Raw genomic sequence first — 22,764 nt, 5'->3', positions numbered from 1 at the left:
AAGATAAACACATGTATTCATATATATATTTATTTATTCATTTATTTATTTACATAGAGCATAAAATATACAGAATACTAAGAAGACAATTCCTAATACCCAACAGCTATTTCAGGAAGCTCAGAGTTGCATAATAATCATAATATTCATACTCTGCAGGTGGAACATGCAAAAAGTCTTGGGTATGCAACCAGTTAACAGTAACATGGTGATATTTCAGTAAGTCCAGCTTCCCTCAAGAGAAAGTTGGCAAAAGCAGTTCATATAATAGTGCCAGAGATTTAAAGGCTGAAAGGAGAGAGGGGAGGAAGAATAAGAACAAAATACAGAAAGAGGAAGGAAAATATATGCAACATAAGAGAGAGAAACAGAGGTAGAGAAGAAGAAATGAAAAGCAGAGAGAGGGAGGGAGGATTTCTATGACACAGGGGAAAGAATGGAGGTAGAATAGATGAAACAGAAAAGGGCAGAAGGTAATTGTGTTTATATGCATTTCTACCTTTATATATAATTTATTTATAAAAACTAAAGAAATTTATCAATAGCTTCTATCTGTATAGATATAATGGAGAAAGCTACTTATTAATTAGGTATGTGACAATTACTAAAAGGAAGCAATATTGACCGTCTGGAAATATTTTTATAAATTCATGTTCTAAGAAATTTCCTATAATTTTGATTTCTGAAGTTTATTGAATTTTTCTAACTCCAAATTCTTGTAAATTTAAATATTCATTGCATTCACTGCATCCAATTCTTCACAAATTTAAATATTGATTGCATACACTGCGGAGTAGATTTTAATGTTTAATAATAAACACTATTACTTCATTGCAGGCAACATTTAACATTTTTATTTGCAACAATCTCTCATACTCACTCGCCTCTATTTTCATTAATGATAGCTTAATAATAACTTTGATACAAGACACAATTTCAAGAATATTATCAGTTTCCAGAGTTTGTTAAATGAATATTTTTGACAAAATGAAACTTTTTTAATATACCGGTATAATTTTTAAGTGATTTTGTGTTGAATGAATGCATGCTGTTACATAAAATAGCTGTATAACCTTGATACAAGGTACAATTTCAAGAATATTATCAGTTTCCGAAGTTTGTTAAATGAATATTTTTGATTAAATGAAAAATCTTTAATATACTGGTACATTATTTTTTTTTTTTAATGAAGAAGTGATTTTGTTGGTGTGGCTACTTTGGAATGCTATAAGCCTTACAATAATAACTATGTGATCACTGCTATTTCTAACACACTAAACAAGATAGTTTTTAATGAGCTTTCACTTATACGATTTTTTCATTTCATGTTTACACAAAATAGCTGTATAACTTTGATACCAGGCACAATTTCAAGAATACTATCAGTTTGTTAAATGAATATTTAACAGTTTGTTAATGAATATTTTTAATAAAATGAAAATTCTTTAATATACCAGTATAATTTTTTTTTCTTTTAACCACACATTCTCAAACTGAAGAAAAAAATGATGCATAAAGCTTCTGAGAAATTTAGATGCTACTAATGGACATTGCAATGGCACATGCTACATCATTGTCAGTTTTATATAATCATGTTACTGAGGCTGAAGTTGCTTCTGGTCCTTATGCAGGATCAACTCTGCTAATCCCCCAAATACCATATGTATCTCAAGAAATGGAATTTCCATTCATATTTACACGCAAACTATTTTTTGTCAAACCAGCTTTTGCCTTGATGTACAAGACACAGGGACAGACTTTTGAACAAATTGGAATATATCTTCCAACACAATTCTTCTCACATGGTCAACTGTATGTTGCATTATCTAGTGTTTGAAAGAAGGCTAATGTAAAAATATTGGCTGAGAGAAATGGAAACAGTATGATTACTGGCAATTGGTTCTACAAGGTGATACTACTTTAAAGCAAAATATGTTTTTTAGCATGTTTATATGTAAAGTACGATATATTTGTGTGGAATTAAATTGTTTTGGCATATTTCAACACATGCCGAATGAATGATATCATTATATTAGATCATTTTAAATTTGGGTATATTTGAAAAAAATAAGGAAACGTCATTCCCATGTGTTCTCACAGCACTAGACTTTTGTGTGTGTGTATCCCTCCATCCATCCATCCATCCATCTATTTATCTATCTATCTATCTATCTATCTATCTACGCACACCTATGTAAGTTCTACCAATTATTAATGATAAGTATATATAACAGATTGACTCTTTAAAAAAGAGAGATTATGACTGATAGAATAATGAAAGCAGTATTTACTAAGCAAGTAAACACTATTATATAAAGATATAATTAGACATAAAATGTGGAAATATTATCGAGTGGCTAGTAGAAAACTGCCTGGAAGGTGGTCTTTTTGTTAGTCTATATAATTGAGAGCTATTGATTAGATATCAAGCAAATCATTCAGGGAGTTAACGCTTAATAATTTTATCTAGAGAACAAGGCTGGACACAGTCCATGAAAAGCATGGGCTGGGGAAAATTCCAATGTAGAAATGTCCTAAGAAGAAAGGTATGTGTGTTATCATTAGAGTTTGGGATAAATACAATGTGGATAACAAAAGTAAAGAGAAATTGAATAGAGATGATTCAAGAAAGCTCATTTCGACAAACAGCAGTTCCTGTAGTAGGCATTATTTCTACAGTCAAGACAGCTCTCAACTGGATATTATTGAGTATCTACTAAATTAAAGTCCATCTGACTATCAACAAGAAATTATTGATTTAACAGTATGGCTTTTACGGAATTATAAATCATTTATACCTCAGAGATTCTACCCACTTTCCTCTACTTTTAATATTGGTAAAATTGTTTAAATTACGTTCCTTTACATTCTCAGTTTTGAATCATGCAGAAAACAACTTCCACTTAGTGTCTCTTAATATCTACACTAAAGTTTTATTCAAATACTCTATTATTCTACTTGCTCACTCACTCAGTCTACTCCTATTTCATTCACTTAATCCACCACTCACTCATTATACCATTTATTTCAATCCTACCTTTCACCTCTTTCTGTCTACAGTTATGTCATCAATGATTTGTACAACAGTTCCTCTTGTGCTAAACTTCCTGTGAAATGGGCATCACCAGAAGTTTTTCAGTTCTATAGATTCAGCAGTAAATCTGATGTTTGGGCTTTTGGTGAGTAAAATTTTCCTGTTTTCCTTCCTAAATGTTTTTTCTACTTTAATGTATTTTAAAAATATTTTGTATTTCTGTTGCTACTTTAGCAGAGGACTTTCTGTTTACTGTACATTATTATGAGTGTAAGTAAGGATGCCAATGCCTCTGTCTTACCCTCTTACCAATACTCCACTCTCTTTCTCATACTTAATATCCTCTTGCTCATCTTGAGACATATGCTTAAAGGAGCTTCTCAGATGCACATGAGACCCATACATTAATCATAAAATAGCAAAGATCTTTTTGCTCTGTTGTTTTCTACTACATCATGTAGTATGCTCATGTTCATAACTTCCTTTCACCTTTTCCATTTCAAATTGTTACATAGTCCCCAGTGAACCATTCAGGTGACATTGTCATGCCTTCTTTCGAGTTCTCTCTAAGCCAATTTGCTGCATTCACTTAATATATGCCACACTGTTTCTTCAATTTCACCACACATTTTGCATTTGTCAGTGTTTGTGGAATGACCAATTCTGTGTTTGATGTAATTTGATCTCAATGCTTGTTCCTGTGCTAGGCATATCAAAGCCTCTGAATCTGTGTTTCTTGGTATCTCTCTCTCAAGAACTGACCATGCATCTTCTTACCCTTCCAGTTGTTTCCCTCCTTTGTTTCTGTTTTTAATTTGTATTACATCTTATACTGACTGCTTTTTGTATATAGCAAACCTGCCTTCCATACTTGCTCAAGTAGTGCTCCCTTTCATCTCTCACTCTCCTTTTGCCTATCATAAACTTACCTGCCCACTCACTCTATCCAATTCTTGGTTCCACTTCCCTTATATACACCTCCATGTAACTTGAGTGCACCCTTCTGTCACATCTCTCTCTCTCTCTCTCTCTCTCTCTCTCTCTCTCTCTCTCTCTCTCTCCCTCCCTCTCACCCCTTCTCTCTCTGAGGTAGCCATGTATCACCTTTCCTTCCCCTCTATTCATACTCTAATGTCTCTTCACCTGGCCACTTCCTTCAATACTACTCAGCCATCAGCTGAGGTGGGTTATTGTCTTGTAAGTTATTTGATGACCTCATTGCCACTATTGCCATATAAAAAGCACCTGGTACACTTTATAAAGTGGTTGGTGTTAGGAAGGGCATCCAACCATAGATATCATACCAAAGCAGACAGTAAAGATTGGTAGTCTTCTGACTTGCCAGCTGGTGTCAAACCATCCAACTCATATCAGCATTGAAAATGGACATTAAATCAGGATGATGATGATGAATACAATCCTTACAACTTAGCTATCCCGGCCCTCCTTTCTTTCAACATCACTTTTTGAGTGAAATGTAGTGTATTGTCAGCAGTTCCTCTCTTCACTGACATATTCCCCCTGCTCAGTATCTCCAAGAGAGCAATTGCCCATGTATTTATTACATAGAACTTATCCCTCTCATTCAGTTTAGTCTTCAAAATCAATCTCTGCCTTCTGTAATGCTCTTGAGAGAATATCTTCTTCATTTGGTTTTTCATCAGTTCATCTACTTCCAATATGCCCAGATATGTATATCCTTCATTTCAATTCTCTTCATTAACTCTCCCATTGACAATATCATGCTATCCACTTGTTGGATTTTACCTATTTTTAAAATCAACACACAACATTTTTTTCAGCCTAAATTCCTTTCTAGTGCTCATGCAAAAGCAATGAATCAGTGAATTCAGCTATTATTCATCTTTCCCATAAATCTTTAAGTCATCTATAAAAAATAGACAGTTGATCATATCTTTCCTTTATTTGAATTCATACCTAGCTTTTCTACTTTTCAAAATCGAAGTCAGTACTAAAAGCAATAGTGACAAGCTATCTCCTTGAAAGATTCAAGTTTTGATGTTGTTTAAGCCTAAGCTTTGCCTCTCTGATGTGAGTTCAGTGGTCTATCAATTCATTCTTTAGCTCAACAGATTCACAATATTTTGTGCAATTCCAAATATTTTCCAGCAATACATAATCCACAAATGAGGAGCTATATCATATTGTAGTGGCGCGAAATTATAGCCACCATTGAGGAAGTACTATTCTGCGCATGCGCAGGGGATTTCACCACCGGAAGCCCCTCGAGTTGCACATGCGTAGTAAAACTCGTACTTAAGCAGTTACTTTCATTATCTCGGTGAGTTAAGCTCAGACCTTCTACATGACAACACCTCGCTCCTCCACGAAGCACTTTTACACTGTTCTCTGGCAGGTATCAAGGAAACCCTTAACCTTCCACTACCAACTACAATATAATCAGCGGCTGCTAAGCTGAATGACAGGAATTTGTATAACCAAGTATCATCATAAATAAAACCTTTTTATTATATTGTAAATTGTTCTAATGTCTCTTCATTAAAAATGCTGTTGAAAGGTGATAGAGAGAGACTAAAGTCTCTGTGACAACTATCATACCTATTTACACTGGTGACCCCCGACGTGATACGAACACGCAGCCTTATTTACAATATGCTTTCCAGTGGTCTATCCATGCATCCCTAAGTTTGTTTTGTGCTTTTTGCAGTCTTTCAGCACTGTCTTATCTATCAATCATTGATCTTTGGTTCCTCTACATCCATGTTTGCACCATTTTTATTCTTCCGGGAAGATGTACATTTCATTTGTCAGTATTCCATTTAACAGCTGTCATGCATGGGAAATGAAAAGAGGTTCACCTACCTTCCTCTCTTGTCTTCACCTTCCGGTCAGTCCCTTGACCATTGACGTCATGACCCTCATCTTCTGGCTCATCCCCACACACCCCGCTGATCTCAAAGATCACCTCCTCACTTCACTCTATGTCAAAATCTTCCACCCATCTGGGTGGGCACCTTGCACGTTGTGATCTTAAGCTGGGAACCTCATTCTCTTCCTCCTTTCCACACTCATCATCCAACGAAGCGACAATCCTACAAAGATTTAAGACATGACATGGCATTCCATCCACAGAAATGGTTTTTTTTTTAGAATTGAAAGTCATCACTATAACTCTGTTCGACTGAGTTGTGCAGCATGCCTTTGTTGGCTTGATCCAGACTTCATTTCCCACCTCTACGAAGACGGGCTCTCTCTCTTCTACAGAACATCTCAATGGTTTACTTGGATGCCTAGTGCCTTATGCATCCCTGTAAGCAGTACTGTAATTTGGTATTTAGTTTATTCCTGATGTTTTCCATTTGTTTGTTTTTTTTACTGAAAGCCTTGCTTCAGTTCTGGTATCCAATCCTGCTGTTCATCTTACTTCAGTCTTTTATGTTCTTTATTGATCCAGAATGCTGCCACATTATATTCCTTTGGTTTGCTCCATATGTTCTTCCAGAATTTCTCAACTTTCTCTATGTATGATGATTTCTTTACTTCTATTTATTATTTCTCTAATTCTCTGTTGAATGCTTTTTCCTCCATCTGGAAAATTTTGTTTTGTCTGTAAAACGTATTTCTCTTATTAAACTTATTGCACTTTCACCTGAATATGCTACTTCAGAGTTTCCATGATTGTTGGAAGAGTGTCTTGGCTACTTATTATATATTTCCTTTCCCATTCCTTGCCTTTTTTGTCTTAACATTCACACTTCTTTATATTCTTTGACATTCTATTTCCTTATGTATCTTAACTTTCTACTTAAGTAAATGACATGTTTTCTTTATTGGTCTTCAATTTAATATTCTTTTGGGTGCTAAGAGCTTTTGCTGTTGAGTACACAAGGTTATTTATAGTTATAAAGACCCTTATCATTTTCCATTAGTAGTTCTTTCATTGCTGGATTATATACACTTCTATTTTGTGAGAAGGTTTTCTCACTATTTCAGAATTTTGGAAGTGGATCTCTATTTTTTATTTCTGTATGTAAGTTCTTATTTCTCTAACAGCACCCTTTTTAGCTTCTTTCTTCTCTTGTTCAAGGAATGGTAAATCATCTTTTCATTTTCATCAACATTTAGAGCTTCAGTTTTGTTCAAGTTGATCATTGTTGCAGATCTCATTTATTTGTTGTGCAATTTAGTTTTAGCTCATATTATGGATGGTAATAACAGGTGTCCTAGCATTTGTGTCTTGTTTAGGGACCTGACTGGCTTTTGTTTTTAATTGTTCCAGTTCTGCTTGTGCAAGTCTGTGGTTTCTCATCATGTCCTTTTTAGTGTTACTTAGTTTACTAGTATTCATATTTGGCCTTTGGTTTTCCCCATAATTTTCCCCTATATATGTTTGCTCAGTAATGTTGTTCTGAGGTCTTTTCAGAGCTGTCATTATTTCTTTGGTCCATTTTAGTTTCACACTTTGAGTTCTGGTGTTATTTGGTGGTGGATTTCCAGCAGTTCAGGGGTGGGGTTCTCTCAGTTCTATTACCATCTACAGCAGCATTATGAGAATTTGTTCCAGGTACCAGTTTTTAAATCCCAGCCTGGTTCCTCACTGGAGGATGTGACCCTTGGTAATCCATGTGATGTATGTTGGAGGTGATTAGGGTATTACACATTAAGATTTGAGTTTCCATTTTATTCTTACTGTCAGGTAATAGTTATCTACCAACTATTAGGTTTACCTAAAGAAGCTCAGACTTATATTATTAAATGATAATATTTTGTAGCTAGGAAGAATTTTGTTATTAAATGATAATTTTTCATAGTTACAAAGAATTATTTTGTTGTTAAATGATATTTCATACTTTGAAAGAATTATTTTAGTTGTTAATTGATATTTCACAATTAGAAAGAAATATTTTTGTTGTTGAATTTCTTACTTTTAAAGAATTATTTTTATTTTTAAATGGTTATATTTTATAGTTAGAAATATGTCTAGGATGTTACCTGATAGTGTGTATCTCAGAGATGAAGGAATTTATCAGGTCAAGATGCTAATTCTCTGTTTTGAGGCATCACAGCACCAGTAATACAGACATGTGATTAGAATGTTGCAGGAAAGAATCACATAATGGATTCTTCAAGCTGAGATAACCTACAGGAGACCTATGAGGAGACCAAAAATGAAATGGTCGGATATCCATAGTCTCAGTTGGTCATACTTGGGGACCCAGCTGGAAAGTCTGTGAAGGGTTGCTTCTGACAGGACCCTGTGGAGGTGGTGTCTGAGGCTTTACTCCTGTGACCTACCCGGTAATAGTAAATAGAGAAGGTGAATGGAAATGATAGTATTTCATAGTTATAAAGAAATATTTTCATTTTTAAATGAGTCTGTTTCATAGCCCAAATGAATTATTTTCGTAACTCTCTCCAGTGGGGAGGTGAATATAACATGCACTTGTTGATGAGATACAGGAGAAAGAGAGAGAAAAAAATTTAAGATAGCTGAGAACTTGTGTTGTAGATTATGAGTTTGAATTGTGTGAGATTTATAAGTCAATGGGACAACATGAAGAGGAAAAATGTAGTTCTGATGAGAAAAATGTATAGTGTCTAACTTGAGAGACAGAATTTATTACAGCTTTGGGCAGCATAGTTTCTGGACATCTTGCTATGGAGGCTAGACAGTGTGGTTTATGTACATGTTAGTGTCAGTTATGAATATATTTGTGTGGGTAGACAAATTAGTGTAGGATGTGGTTTATAGGGATATTAGTGTGGCCTATGGGCAGTACAATTGGATATGGGTAAAAAACAACAATATAGACTGTGATATCAATACAGTAAAGTTTGTATTTCTATTCACTTTGAAGCTTCTGTTTTGTGCATCAAAATTAATGTTGAGTTCTATACAGTAAGTTTATTATGGAATGGATGCAGATGGTAAAATTAGATGTGTGTGTGTGTGTGAACTTTTGTGTGCAAGAAAGTAGCCAAAATGATTTGTATAATCTACCCTTCCATGTGTTTTCTTATTTTATACATTTCTTTTTAATTGTTTCAGTCATTGGACTGTGGCTATACTGGAGCACCTTATTAAAAAAATAAATGCTGGAGTCAAACAAATTGACCTCCGTACATATTTTTTTAAAGCCTGGTACTTATTCTCTGTCTCTTTTGCCAAATTGCTAGTTACTGAGACAGAAACATACCATTAGTTGTCAAGTGGTGGTGGGAAACAAACACAAACACACATGCACACATGCTTTTTTTTATTTTCCATCTACCAAATTACTCACAAGACTTTGATCAGTCCAATACTATAGAAGACACCTGCCCAATGTGCTGCACAATGGAACTGAACCCAGAACCATGTGGTTGAGAAGCAAACTTCTTACCACACAGCCGTGTCTGTGCCTATATTTTATTCATATTTTTATTACAGGAGTTCTAATGTGGGAAATCTTTACCTGTGGTGATGAACCATATGCTGATAAATCCAACACTGAGGTCCTTGAGTTGGTTTGTAGTAGCAATGCCCGGCTGGAGAAGCCTATTACGTGTCCAAAGGATATATACCAAGAAATGAGAATGTGCTGGAAGAAAGTGAGTATTATATTTCTGTTTTAGGATCAGATAATGGAAATCTTCCTTACACCATCTCTTTCCCTCTATCTCTCTCTCTCTCTCTTTCCTACTCTCTCCTTCTTTCCATAAACAGCTTTATATACCAATATTCAGTCGAATCGTCCAACCCATGCTAGCATGGAAAGCAGACGTTAAACGATGACGACAATTACCTCTTAGAGACTAGGTTTCCCATTTCACAATCACACCCATCCATGATCAGTTGCCAACAACCTTCTAAGCTTCAACCCACATTACACTACTATACATTCATGCAACGATGCAGCTGCTGCCATTGCTACATGTGCAAGCAGGTTAGACTACATCATCACCCCCACCCCTACCCATCCCTCAAAAAAATTCATCCAACTGCTTAACAAAGTTTCAGTCATCAGCAAACTGTTTTTTCTTCATCTCTTCTACAGTTACTAAAACAGCATCTACAGAGATTCATTCACCAACGGCTGTTGCTAGTAGTAGATTGCTGAATAAACTATTAGAGAGCAGTTGGTGACAGAGTGTTGTATAAATTATGAGAGGCAGTTGGTGGTAAATCTGGTAGAGTACTGGGTAAAATTGTCTGTAGTATTTAGAGGAATCTCTCTTTATACTTTGAATCATACTGGGGATCAGCTTTATCTTCCATATTTTCCAAGTTCCAGTCCCTAAAAAGGTATGGCTTTGTGTCTACCTTATAAATTGTTGTTGTTATTGCTGTTGATGTTGTTGTGGTTAAGTACCAGAAAAATGGCTGATTGTCAAATCGCTTTGAGATATTTAGTTATATTTCCTTACATTCTGTGTTCAAATTTCATTATGGCTAACTTTGACTTTCAACCTTTTGGTTTGGCCACATTGGAAATCTTTATGATCATTGTTGAAGTGGAGCATTAGGCCTCTGAAATGTTGCCTGGCAGTCACTGCTCACTAAGACTGAATAATGGGATTATGGGGTTAGTAAAAGTCAACACTTGCATTTTATATAGTGCTAATAAGCAGCAATGGTCTAGAAACAATTGTGTGTGTCAACAAGGACAGTTGTAGCAGGAAAGGGTAGCTATGGCAAAGGAAGTTATAGGGGATGTTGTTAAAAGGCTTAAGGATTGAGCTTTCTTTCTTTGACTATGCCCTTATCAATTCTTTAAGTACCACTTGAAGAGCATGGTGGAATGGCAGATGGTACACTTGTGTTTTTTTATGAAAGGTGAGTGAGAGCATCAAGATTGATGAAGCTAAATTGATCCACACTGATTGTGGCTGTAAACAAGAAGTGAGAAGTGACACTAAGGAATCAATAAAATAGACTCTTCCCTCTCCTAAATTCCAAGTCTTGGGACTATATTTGAAGCAATCATTAGAATGTCAGAACAAATATCTTGTGTTATTTGTTCCAGCTCTTTACACTCACAGTTCAAATTCGACTAGGGTCAACTTTGACATTCATCCGTTTGTGGTCAGTAATGAAAGTGGCAGTCAAGGACTGGGGTCAGTATTATCAACTAGCTCCCTCTCCTTGTACCTATGCTAAAAACATTATTTAGAAGGTAGTAATATATATGGTAGAGTGTTTAAATTGCAGCATTTAGTTTGTTGTCTAGAATTGATGTTCTACTACTACTACTAGTAGTAGTAGTAGTAGTAGTATAGCTGTAGTAATAATAATGTAGTATCATAGTAACAAAGAAATAACATAATAGTAATACTAATAATAATATTGCTGGACTTGAATGCTTCAGCCACAACATTCCTACAAATATGTGTGACCTTGTACCACAGTTAGAGGACATTGCTGCTAGAGCAGTGGTGGAATGTGAAGTGTAGACACAATAGACATTGAAAGAACATTTAACAGAGTTAAATGTTCTTTCAATGTCTACTAAGTTCAAATTTTGTCAGAATTGATTTTAGTTTTTAATCAAATTTACAATCTCTTAATGCCTGACCTTTGAAATCAAATTACATTCTCCATAGATTCAGATTCAAGAAATTTGAACCTGAAATCGAAATCGAACCGAATCCGACGACTGGCATCCATGCCAACCTCTCCTTCATTGGACACTAAACTCTGCTTGCGAAGACTTGTTGAGGCAAGTGAAATCGAAATTGAACCATACTCGATGACTGGTCACCGCACCAGTGGAGCACTAACAGCACTGTCGAGCATGTTCATTGCCAGAGCAGCTGTCTGGCTTTCGTGCTAGTGGCCCGTAAATAGCACCATTAGAGCGTTATCGTTACCGGCGTTGCCTTCTAACACTCGTGCTGGCAGCACGTTAGAAAATCATTCGAGCGAGATCATTGCCAGTGCCCCTGGACTGGCTCTTGTGCAGGTGGCACATAAAATACACCATTTTGAGTGTGGCCGTTACCAGTACCGCCTGACTGGCCTTCGTGCGGGTGACACGTAAAAGCACCCACTACACTCTCTGAGTGGTTGGCGTTAGGAAGGGCATCCAGCTGTAGAAACTCTGCCAAATCAGATTGGAGCCTGGTGTAGCCATCTGGTTTCACCAGTCCGCAGTCAAATCGTCCAACCCATGCTAGCATGGAAAGCGGACGTTAAATGATGATGATGATGATGATGATGATAATGCCTGACCTTGTGTCAGCCAAAGTTAGCTATCAATTATTAGTGTGGCAGAAAATGTGGATCATACCAGACTAAAAATTCTGTACAGTATTTACTTTCCTCTTAATATTTCAAATTCAAATCTTGTTGAGTCAATGTAACATTTTCATTCTGTCACAGTTGATGAAATAATTAATGGCCATGTCTGGAATTGTTTCTTCAGATTACAGCCCTTCTCTGCAAATGTGGCCCTATGCTTAGTCTTTTGCTGGTTTCAATCTTTAGACTGCAGGCATGTTGAGACACCAACATTTTCCAGGATTTTAGTGAAACTAATACTTAATTTTTTAGATATCTGTTTATTGATTGATTAGGTCCACCTTGAGGTTAAGAGATGTAACTCACTACCAAAATACCACAAGGTAGTTTTTGTTTGATTCAGTAATTGATGTCTTGTCAATACACATATCATCATCATAGATTTATAATGTTCACTTTTCTGTGGGTTGGAGAGAGTTGATTGAGGCAGCCAGATGCTCTCCTTGTTGCCAACCTTTACTTGTTCTCAAGCATGGTAATATTTCTCCATGGCCACACACGTTTTTGGAAAATATTTGAGATGAGTGACATTCCTTTTCAACAAATATGTTGTCAAGATAAGACACAAACATTTACACTCACTTGTATACGTATATACATACATATTCATATAAAATGGGCTTCTTTTAGTTTCCATCTACCAAATCCACTCACAAGATTTTGGTCAGCTGAGGGCTATAGTAGATGACACTTGCTGAAGGTACTATGCAGTAGGACTGGATCCAAATCCATGTATTTAGGAAGCAAAATTCTTAACCATGTAGCCATGCCTGTGCCCATTAGATGTATCATATCTACTTTTATACATGTAATGGATTTCCATACAGTTTCCACCTGCCAAGCTTCACTCATGAGGTATGGTCAACTTAGGCCATTGTAGAAGACACTCAACCAAGATGTTATATAGTGTAATCAAACCCAGAACTAAGTAGTTGCAAAACTAACTTCTTAAACCACATAGCCACATCTAAAAAATATTTTTATCATTATCATCATCATCATCAAACGTCCATTGTCCATGCTGACATGGGTTGGACAGTTTGACCAGGGATAGTAAGCTGAAGGGCTGCACCAGACTCCAGTCTGATTTGGCATGGTTTCTACAACTGGATACCTTTCCTAACACCAACCACTCTGAGAGTGTAATGGGTACTTTTACATGTCACGGCATGGGTGCTAGTTGCATGACACCAATATCTGCCATGACTATGATTTCACTTGGCTTGATAGGTCTTCTCAAGCACAGCATATCGCCAAGGATCTTGGTCATTTGTCATTGCCTCCGTGAGGCCCAGCATTCGAATATCATGCTCCACCACCTTGTCCCATGTCTTCCTGGGTCTACCTCTACCACAGGTTCCCTCACAGTTAAAGATCGGCACTCCTTTACACATCTGTCCTTGTTCACATGTATCACATGACCATATTAGCACTCAACATCTGATGCCACTTGTGCCCAACTTTTCTCTCAAGACAGCCACACTCTGTCATACATGCACACTGACGTTGCACATCCAGCAAAACATACTAGCTTCATTTCTTTCATGCCTACGGATGTCCTTAGCAATCACAGCCCATGTTTCACTGTTGTGTTGCATAGCTGTTTGCACACAAGCATCATACAGTTTGCTTTCACTCTGATGGAGAGGCCCTTTGTTGCCAACAGAGGTAGAAGCTCTCTGAACTTTGCCCAGCCTATTCTTATTCTCGCAGCTATGCTCTCAGAGCATCCACCTCCACTACTGACTTGGTCACCTAAATAACAAGCTGTCAACTAACTAGCTTACCCCACTGGCAATCAATGGAGTCTATTTTCTGTACAATTTTAGTGTTTTTGGTACCTCTGCATCTTCCTTCCCCAGTTAATCTTCCTTTGATATTGCTGCACCTCTTATGTGACCATCGCTTGCACCAGATACATCTTATGGAGGTTCTACCTATGTCTTTCCTACAGATTGAGCAGGGCCATCTACCTAAAGGGATTTGTGATTTGTCTGCTTTCCTACTTACTAAGACTTTGATTTTTGCTAGGTTAACTCTAAGGCCCTTTGATTCTAGACCCTGCTTCCACACCTGAAATTTCTTCTCTAGTTCTGGTAGTGATTCAGATATAAGAACACTGGTAGTGATTCAGATATAAGAACACTGGTAGTGACTCTCTTCATAATGCTATATTGTCCATTGCAAAATCCTACAGTAAATGTTTTACTCATTCTATTCTTGCAGAACCCAGATGAACGATATTCATTTTCTACTCTACGAGAAAACTTAAGTAATTTATTGGAACTATTCATCACCCAAAATTAAATGAATTTTTTAAAAAATGTGGCTGCCACCAGAAATATGAATTATAAAACATACTTCTCTTCTTCACAAACAACACAAAATATCTCTTGCCGGTGATGTTGGTTTTGTTTTCTACTGTTTTTGCCTGTTTTTTTCTTTCTTTCATTTTCTCTTCATTTCTGTCAAATTGTGACAATATTGTGGCAGAAATCATAATACAAAACTTTTAATGCAATGCACATTTTGAAAGAAAAATTAAAAAACAGTAAAAGCAACATTTAAACAAACAAAAATTTTAAAAATATAAATTTTTTGACTGGGGTAAAAATATATTATTGTAAAATTTTTTGTTTTCTTTACTGCTTAATAGACAAAAGAGTGAATAAGATGAAAGGAAATGACACTGAAATGATGGAAAGAAAGTTTAAAATGATCAAAATACAACTATCTATCTATATATATATATAGGCATAGGAGTCGTTGTGTGGTAAGTAGCTTGCTAACCAACCACATGGTTCTGGGTTCAGTCCCACTGTGTGGCACCTTGGGCAAGTGTCTTCTATTATAGCCTCGGGCCAACCAAAGCCTTGTGGGTGGATTTGATAGACGGAAACTGAAAGAAGCCCATCGTATATATATATATATATATATATATATATATATATATATATATATATATATCTTTGTGTCTGTGTTTGTCCCCCTACCATCGCTTGACAACTGATGTTAGTGTGTTTACGTCCCCATAACTTAGCGGTTCAGCAAAAGAAACCAATAGAATAAGTACTAGGTTTACAAAGAATAAGTCCTAGGGTCGATTTGTTCAACTAAAGGCAGTGCCCCATCATGGTCACAGTCAAATGACTGAAACAAATAAAAGAATACAGGAATATATATATAGATAGATAGATATATGTATGTATGCATATATATACATTGATACTTTGATAGGTTTCGGCCAGTATTGGCCCAGACCATGGCTAACTTAATAGCACCACCTGGTATAGATATATGTATATCCACAAACACACATCCACACGTCAAAGTCACTAACCCCTAATCCACACCTTTGTTTTAGGTTCTGCAGTACTTTATTATCTCTCCTTCTTCCTAGATCTTCTGCCAAACTATTTTTTCCCAACCAGTCACCATGATTGATCGCTAAATCCACAAGTTTTTTTTTTTTTATTCTCTCTTTGTTTATTTCTTCATATTCCAAGACAACATTGGTATTATTCCAAATCGAATAAAATGGTGTAAATCTCATCAGGGAAAGAAAGAAACCAAACCCATCAATAAGACATTTTAACAGAATGTAATGAATGTGTATAATGATGAACAGAACACTTTTAAGTTCTTTTTAAAAAATACATTAGTAGATATAACGTCAAAGGTAGCCTATAGAAAGAGAAGGGGTAAAAGAAAGGAATAAGCAGAAAACTAATAAAGGAGAAATATAGAGTGATATGTGAATTAAAATAAAAGCTTAAAGACTTGTAAATAGATATATCTAATGGAAGTGAAGTGTAAGAAGAAAATCAATGTTCAAATTATATAGAATGGTAGAAATCACTTATATGATAAGCATGTTCTTTAAACGTGTTTACAAGGGGATTCTTAGAAAATAGAATATAAAAGAACTCACTATTACAGATTTGGCAGAATTCTTTGCCTTTATCGTATGGGAATGCAATGTAGAGAATCAACCAATCTAAATTAAATTGTTTACTATGATCTTTTAGATACCAAATTAATTTACTAAGCCTTGTACTGTTGCATTTATTACTATCCCTAAATGTAAAGTAATGATTAGAAATTCTTTTAGATAACTGAAGAAGAACTACCTATATAAAAAAAGACATTGGTACCGGAAGTAATTTTACACTGGTATATAGAGTTTTTAGTCTTAGAATTACTAGACATAAACTTAATTCTGTTGGAATGGACTGCAGAGACAATAACCTTGTTGTTAATATTACTAGGGGAATGGTTAGTATTAGCTAAATTAATGTTAATATTTTCAGTATACTATCCATGCTATGAATTTCCTTGGTGATATTTTGAAGATACCTCAGATGTTTATTCCTTAGGGGATGAATGGTGAAATTTTACATTCCTCACGATAGACCAGACATCATCTTCAAACTGCTTCAATCTTGGGTTAGGTGGAGGATTGTTTTTATATTTAAATAATTTTTTAAAATTCAGAAGTTAGATCATTAGTGGGCTGTTGAATGCCCTTATTGTCGAAGAAAAAAGTGAGCCATCTTATACAGTTAATATAGGAATTTGTCATACTATTCTTTTTGGAATAATACCAAATGTTGTCTTCAAAACATATGTCGAAAGTAAAAGAATTTGAATAACACCTGCGTTTAACTCCATTTATTTATTTATATATATGATACAAAATATTTCACATCAACCCGCAGTTTCTACCTTTACAAACAGGTTGTTACTTCCTTTTTACTTGTGTGATTTGTTGCTGCCCTGGTAACTGTTTATCTATTTTTTCCGTGTTAATGGTAAACAAGGTGCGGGAGTGGCTGCGTGGTAAGTAGCTTGCTTACCAACCACATGGTTCCGGGTTCCGTCCCACTGCGTGGCACCTTGGGCAAGTGTCTTTTACTATAGCCTCAAGCCAACCAAAGCCTTGTGAGTGGATTTGGTAGACGGAAACTGAAAGAAACCCATCGTATATATCTATATATATATGTATGTGTTTGTGTGTCTGTGTTCCCCCCACCACCACAAACATTGCTTGACAACCGATGCTGGTGTGTTTATGTCCCTATGACTTAGCGGTTTGGCAAAAGAGACTGATAGAATAAGTACTAGGCTTACAAAGGATAAGTCCTGGGGTTGATTTGCTTGACTAATGGCGGTGCTCCAGCATGGCCGTAGTCAAATGACTGAAACAAGTAAAAGGGTAAGGGAAAAATACACATCCATTTATATATACTTCTACCAGGTTTCCATATAACTTTCTTTAAAAAATAGTTACCACATATGGAGCTATTTAATATAAACGCATCTCTTAAGGATATACGCATTCCCCCAAAGAATGCTTTCCTTAAGCAACTCAGTAGTAAATCTAACATAGTTCACTCCATAATGAGACTTATTGATAAGCACTTGAACTTAAATAACAAATACTCAGGAATCTTTAAGAATAAAATTAGAGTAGGCCATAGCCTAACTAATAACCTAGCTACCGTTATAGCCTCAATCAACAACAATAAGCTAGACACCTTCTACAAGACTAGGAAAAATACCAACATAAACCACAACTGCCAACAGGCAAATGGAAAAAATCTTGTCCCTAATAACTCGTCCTCAAACAACACGGACTATGACCTGATAAATAAAAGCCCCATTCAACATAACACAAGCACAGATAAACTGAATAATTTATGTGGTTGCAGGGACAGAAATAATCATACAAAATCTTATATAGGAGCCACAAATAATGAAATGATACTTAGATACAATACCCACCAATCTACCTTTAGAAATAGAAATAAAGCAAACTCTACAGGACTTAGTAGCTACATCTGGGAATTAAAAGACAAAAATTCAACTATAGTTTAGAATGGCATATCCTAGCAAAAACTTTGTCTTATGCCATTAACAATAACTGCTGTGAGTTTTGTATAACACAAAAACTACTAATTTTAATGACCAAATCACCTCTACTCAAAAAAGGTATGAAAATAACATTTTTATTCACATAAAGGCCAATTTGTATTCTTTAATTTTCGTTAAACCTGCTCATTTCTGTATACACCACTATCTCCTAGCTTAAATGTTATTAGCAGACCTACTTATCAGTGTATTACCTCTCCTTAACCTTCCCGAACCTAACTAGCTTACGCATATCCAACCCACATTATAAATAAATAAAAATAGTTATATCCTATGCTAGCCTACCCCAACCCACATTATCAATAAATAATTAATATACTTAATCTACTTTCTACGCTAGCCTACCTTTTTCCTATAATTCTTTTCAGTCGAGAACTACCAACTCTTTTTACACACTAAATTACCCCTCTTCTATCTTTTTCTTTTCATTTCACTCGTCAAACCTAAATATTATTCCAATACTTTCCTTTTACACATTAAATCGTACTCCTGCTAGATATAAAATTTACCCTTATTTAAGGCTTCCTCTGTAAATATACGAACTGTCCACAACCTATAAGTTAGGGACACATAGCTCCTATTAACCACACTGGATATCCTTAATTAGGGATAACTAACTACGAGACTTCAGAGTCAACCAACCTCTATTCTTCAACTACCTCACAATGGATTTAGTGAACTTTGAACATTTCCTTTTCCAATTTTAGCACCAAAGATATTTGGTGTTTTTCCTCCATTTTCTGATCGTCTATATATATGTATACAGATATGTATGTATATATATATGTATACAGATATGTATGTATATATATATGTATGTGTATATATATATATATATATATATATATATATTGGAAGGTTTGGAGGTGATGTACAGGAATTATATATTAGAAAAAATAAGGTACTCAGATATCTGGATGGTTGTACATTTATAGATTTTTATTAATATGTCACATGTTTTATAAATATTAGCGCTTGCACCTATTCTTGTAGGGTTTTCAAATATGATTTCACTTTCAGAGGGTGTCTCTTTTTATAGTATTATTGAATATGTAGGGGTGGAGAGAGATATATAGGATAGTAAAAGAGGGTGAGGAATGGAGGGAAAAGTGAGAGAGAGTGTGTGTGAGTGTTTTTGTGTGTGTGCGTGCTTGTGTGTGTGTGTGCCTGTATATCTGAAAGGAGTGTCAATGGGAAAGAGAAGGAAAGGTGAGAGAAGAAAGAAGAAAATTGTGTTTACAGCAGGTCAGTTCTTTCAATGACATGTTTATTCTGGGCCTTTTTGAAAATGGCAAAACCAGGTGACATTGTTTGGAAGAAAGTTGTTTTTCAAAAGGTTGGCACCATTGTCCAGTGGGGGAGAGTATGTGGGTGTGTTTTTGTGTGTGTGTGGAGATATGTGGAAGATTATTAACTAATCACAGTAAGAAACCTTGTTTGTTGACTTACTACTTTGTATATAAAATCTGTAGATAGAAATGGCAATAAGCTTATATATATGTATGTGTGTGTATCTCAGCAAACTGAGTTCATATTACCCTTTGTCTTCACATATGTGAAGCCCCACTATGTGAACAAAAGCCTCTTTGGCATCAGGAATGGACGTCCACCTGTAGAAAACCTGTCTGATTGTCTCATCTGACCTATGCAAGTATGTAAAAGTTGACATTAAAATGATGATGAGGAGGACATGTGTGTGTGTGTGTGTATATATATATATATATATATATATATATCATCATCATCATCATCATCATCATCTTCGTTTAATGTCCATCTTCCATGCATGCATGGGTAGGATGGTTGACAGGAGCTGACCAGGTAGAAAAACTACCCTAGGCTACTGTGTCTGTTTTGGAAGGGATTTTACAGCTGGATGCCCTATCTAACACAAACCGCTCCGCAGAGTGTGCTTTTTATGTAGCACTAGCACAAGTGAAGTTAGTTTTGGCATGATACATATATATATATATATATATATATATATATACATATATATATATATATACATATATATATATATATACATATATATATATATATACATATATATATATATATACATATATATATATATATATACATATACATATATATATACATATACATATATATATACATATACATATATATATATATATACATATATATATATATATATACATATATATATATATATATACATATATATATATATATACATATATATATATATATATATATATATATATACTCTAATATCAAACACTTTGCCACCCCTCGAATCTGGGTAAGTTTTTGGATATACTCCCATGAACTTATTGGATTCCCTAAACTACACAAATTTATATGCATTGTACATACAACTCTATGGACCAACTTGGACATCAAAAGTCTATGTAATCCCATAAATAATTATATGTGCATACTGAAACATGAACAAAATGCATGATGCAGGTGCGTTTGTATGTGTATATACATGCATATATGTGTGTGTATATATATGTGTGTGTGTGTGTATACATATAACATATATTTGTTTCCATCATGAGACTGTGGCCATGCTTTGGCACTTCCTTGAAGAATTTTAGTTAAATGAATCAACCCCAGTACTTATTCTACTAGTCTCTTTTGCTGAACACATAAGTTACAGGGAGCATACAACTGTTGTCAGGCGGTGGGGAACAGACACACATATGATGGGCTTCTTTCCGTTTTTGTTTATCAAATCCACTTACAAGGCTTTGATCATCCCAAAGCTACAGGAGATGACACTTGCCCAAGGTGCCACACAGTGGGGCTGAACCTGGAACCATGCGGTGGAAAGCATATTTCTTACCACACAAGAAAATAAAAAAGAACAAAAATATGAATGTCACAACAGGATAATCTTAAACAATTACCCATTTCTTATGTCTGTTACCAGTTCATTTCAAAGAAAATCAGTTCACTTCTTTAACTCAGCTGGATACCGAAAACTGTTACCTTATGGACTTAATTTTAGATATATAGTAACATTACCACTGTCTTTACCCTGCTGCTTTTCAAGTCATTAAAAAAAGTTATTCTTATGTTTAAATGTCCATTTTTTTCTTAAAATTCCAAACAAGTCTGTGGTTAAAGATCGAATATGCTGTTTCTTTATTCTTTATTTTTTATTTCTCTTAATTTGTTTTTGTTGTTATTTTCTCATTTGTATCTGTGTATTTCCTTGTTCTTCTTTGTCAGAGGAATACTGGAAATAGTATTTGCTGTGGGTATAAAATGTGGAGAAACTAAAGATTATACAGCAGTGCTTTGACTTTGGTTACCTGGGGATGCACATGTATACAGATATTGATGAATCATATTAATGTAATATTGCATATAACATTCAGCAACTGACAGCTAATGATGATACATTGAAACAATTGTAATGATTTGTAATAAAGCCTGTTCAATCCATCTTCTCATATTAAAATTTGTTTGTTTATACTCTATGGATATTTGCAGATTTTCACTCGTATATCCACTAACAGAAGAAGTCTTATTATATAATAAACTTTGCTAGCCAATATCTGGAGACAAACTTTGGAAAGTGCACTATAAAGTTATTCCCAAGATTATATTAAAATATACTAGTGCAAGCATGCTATGTTTAAGATAATGTATTTTACATTGATTTGATATCGTATGTATTGTATATTCCTATTGTGTATATACATAAGTATACTATGGCATATATATGTGTGAAGAATGCTTACAAAACATGCAACATGAAGGAAACTTGAACATCAACAGTGGAAAATGTAAAATACAGGTATATGTTAAAAGAACATGCATTTATAATGCAATGAAAACTTAACTGCTAATAAATATTGCCAATAAATTTTAATATATATATATACACACACACACACACTTTGATGCATTTTTAATACAGTTGGTGTCTGTTACTAAACACAATATCATCATAAATACCATTATCTTATCTATGTTTATGCGTAGTGGAAAATTAAGCCTATCTAATTCGCATTATTGTCACTCTTTTGATGCAAACTAGATGAAAGAAGTGCATTGTTTGTTTATATATAACATGCAGTTATATAATCAAATATTGTTACATACAGAATGAAAGTGAAGTGAAGCCAGCCAGTAGGTAGATATTTAACCCTTTCGTTACTAAGCCAGCCGTAGCCGGCCGAACGTACCCATTGTTATTTAAATGTATATTTGAACCCAAATCTCGTTAGTACATTCGTTAAAACACCTGATTTCACTTTGCAAACAGTTGAGTTATTGTCTCCGACATTGTTTGGCGTGATATTTGAACTCAGTGAATTTTGGAAGATTTTTTTCCACATTTTTTGCGGCATTAATTTTTTTAAACTTTGAAGATGGAGAGGAGTTTCATGCTATCAAGCAGTGATTCCGAATTTGAAGGTTTTTCAACAGAAGATATGGAGATATCGAAGAAAAGAATGAATGAGCTACAAAAGCACATGGTGAACGATAATGAATCGGATATTTCTGTATCCAAAACTGAACGCAGCAATTCTGAAAATAGCGATTCTGAAAG

General features: G+C 35.0%; 1 protein-coding gene across 1 annotated transcript in view; it reads left to right on the top strand.

The window, feature by feature from the left end:
* LOC106877038 (tyrosine-protein kinase Btk) overlaps positions 1-21,666 on the top strand; it is a 117,206-nt gene extending 95,540 nt beyond the window's left edge. The window contains exons 14-17 of the mRNA XM_089346624.1: positions 3,061-3,179; positions 9,447-9,607; positions 14,523-15,096; positions 21,002-21,666. Coding sequence (XP_089202750.1) covers positions 3,061-3,179; positions 9,447-9,607; positions 14,523-14,603 — 361 coding nt within the window. The 3' untranslated portion in view covers positions 14,604-15,096; positions 21,002-21,666. The remainder of the gene's footprint in view (positions 1-3,060; positions 3,180-9,446; positions 9,608-14,522; positions 15,097-21,001) is intronic.
* Positions 21,667-22,764: the final 1,098 nt, after the last annotated feature.

The sequence above is a fragment of the Octopus bimaculoides genome, unplaced genomic scaffold (assembly GCF_046866305.1).
Source record: "Octopus bimaculoides isolate indiv1 unplaced genomic scaffold, ASM4686630v1 contig81, whole genome shotgun sequence".
Lineage (NCBI taxonomy): Eukaryota > Metazoa > Mollusca > Cephalopoda > Octopoda > Octopodidae > Octopus > Octopus bimaculoides.
The sequence above is the reverse complement of the archived record's forward strand: the minus strand, read 5'-3'. Positions and strand labels throughout refer to the sequence as shown.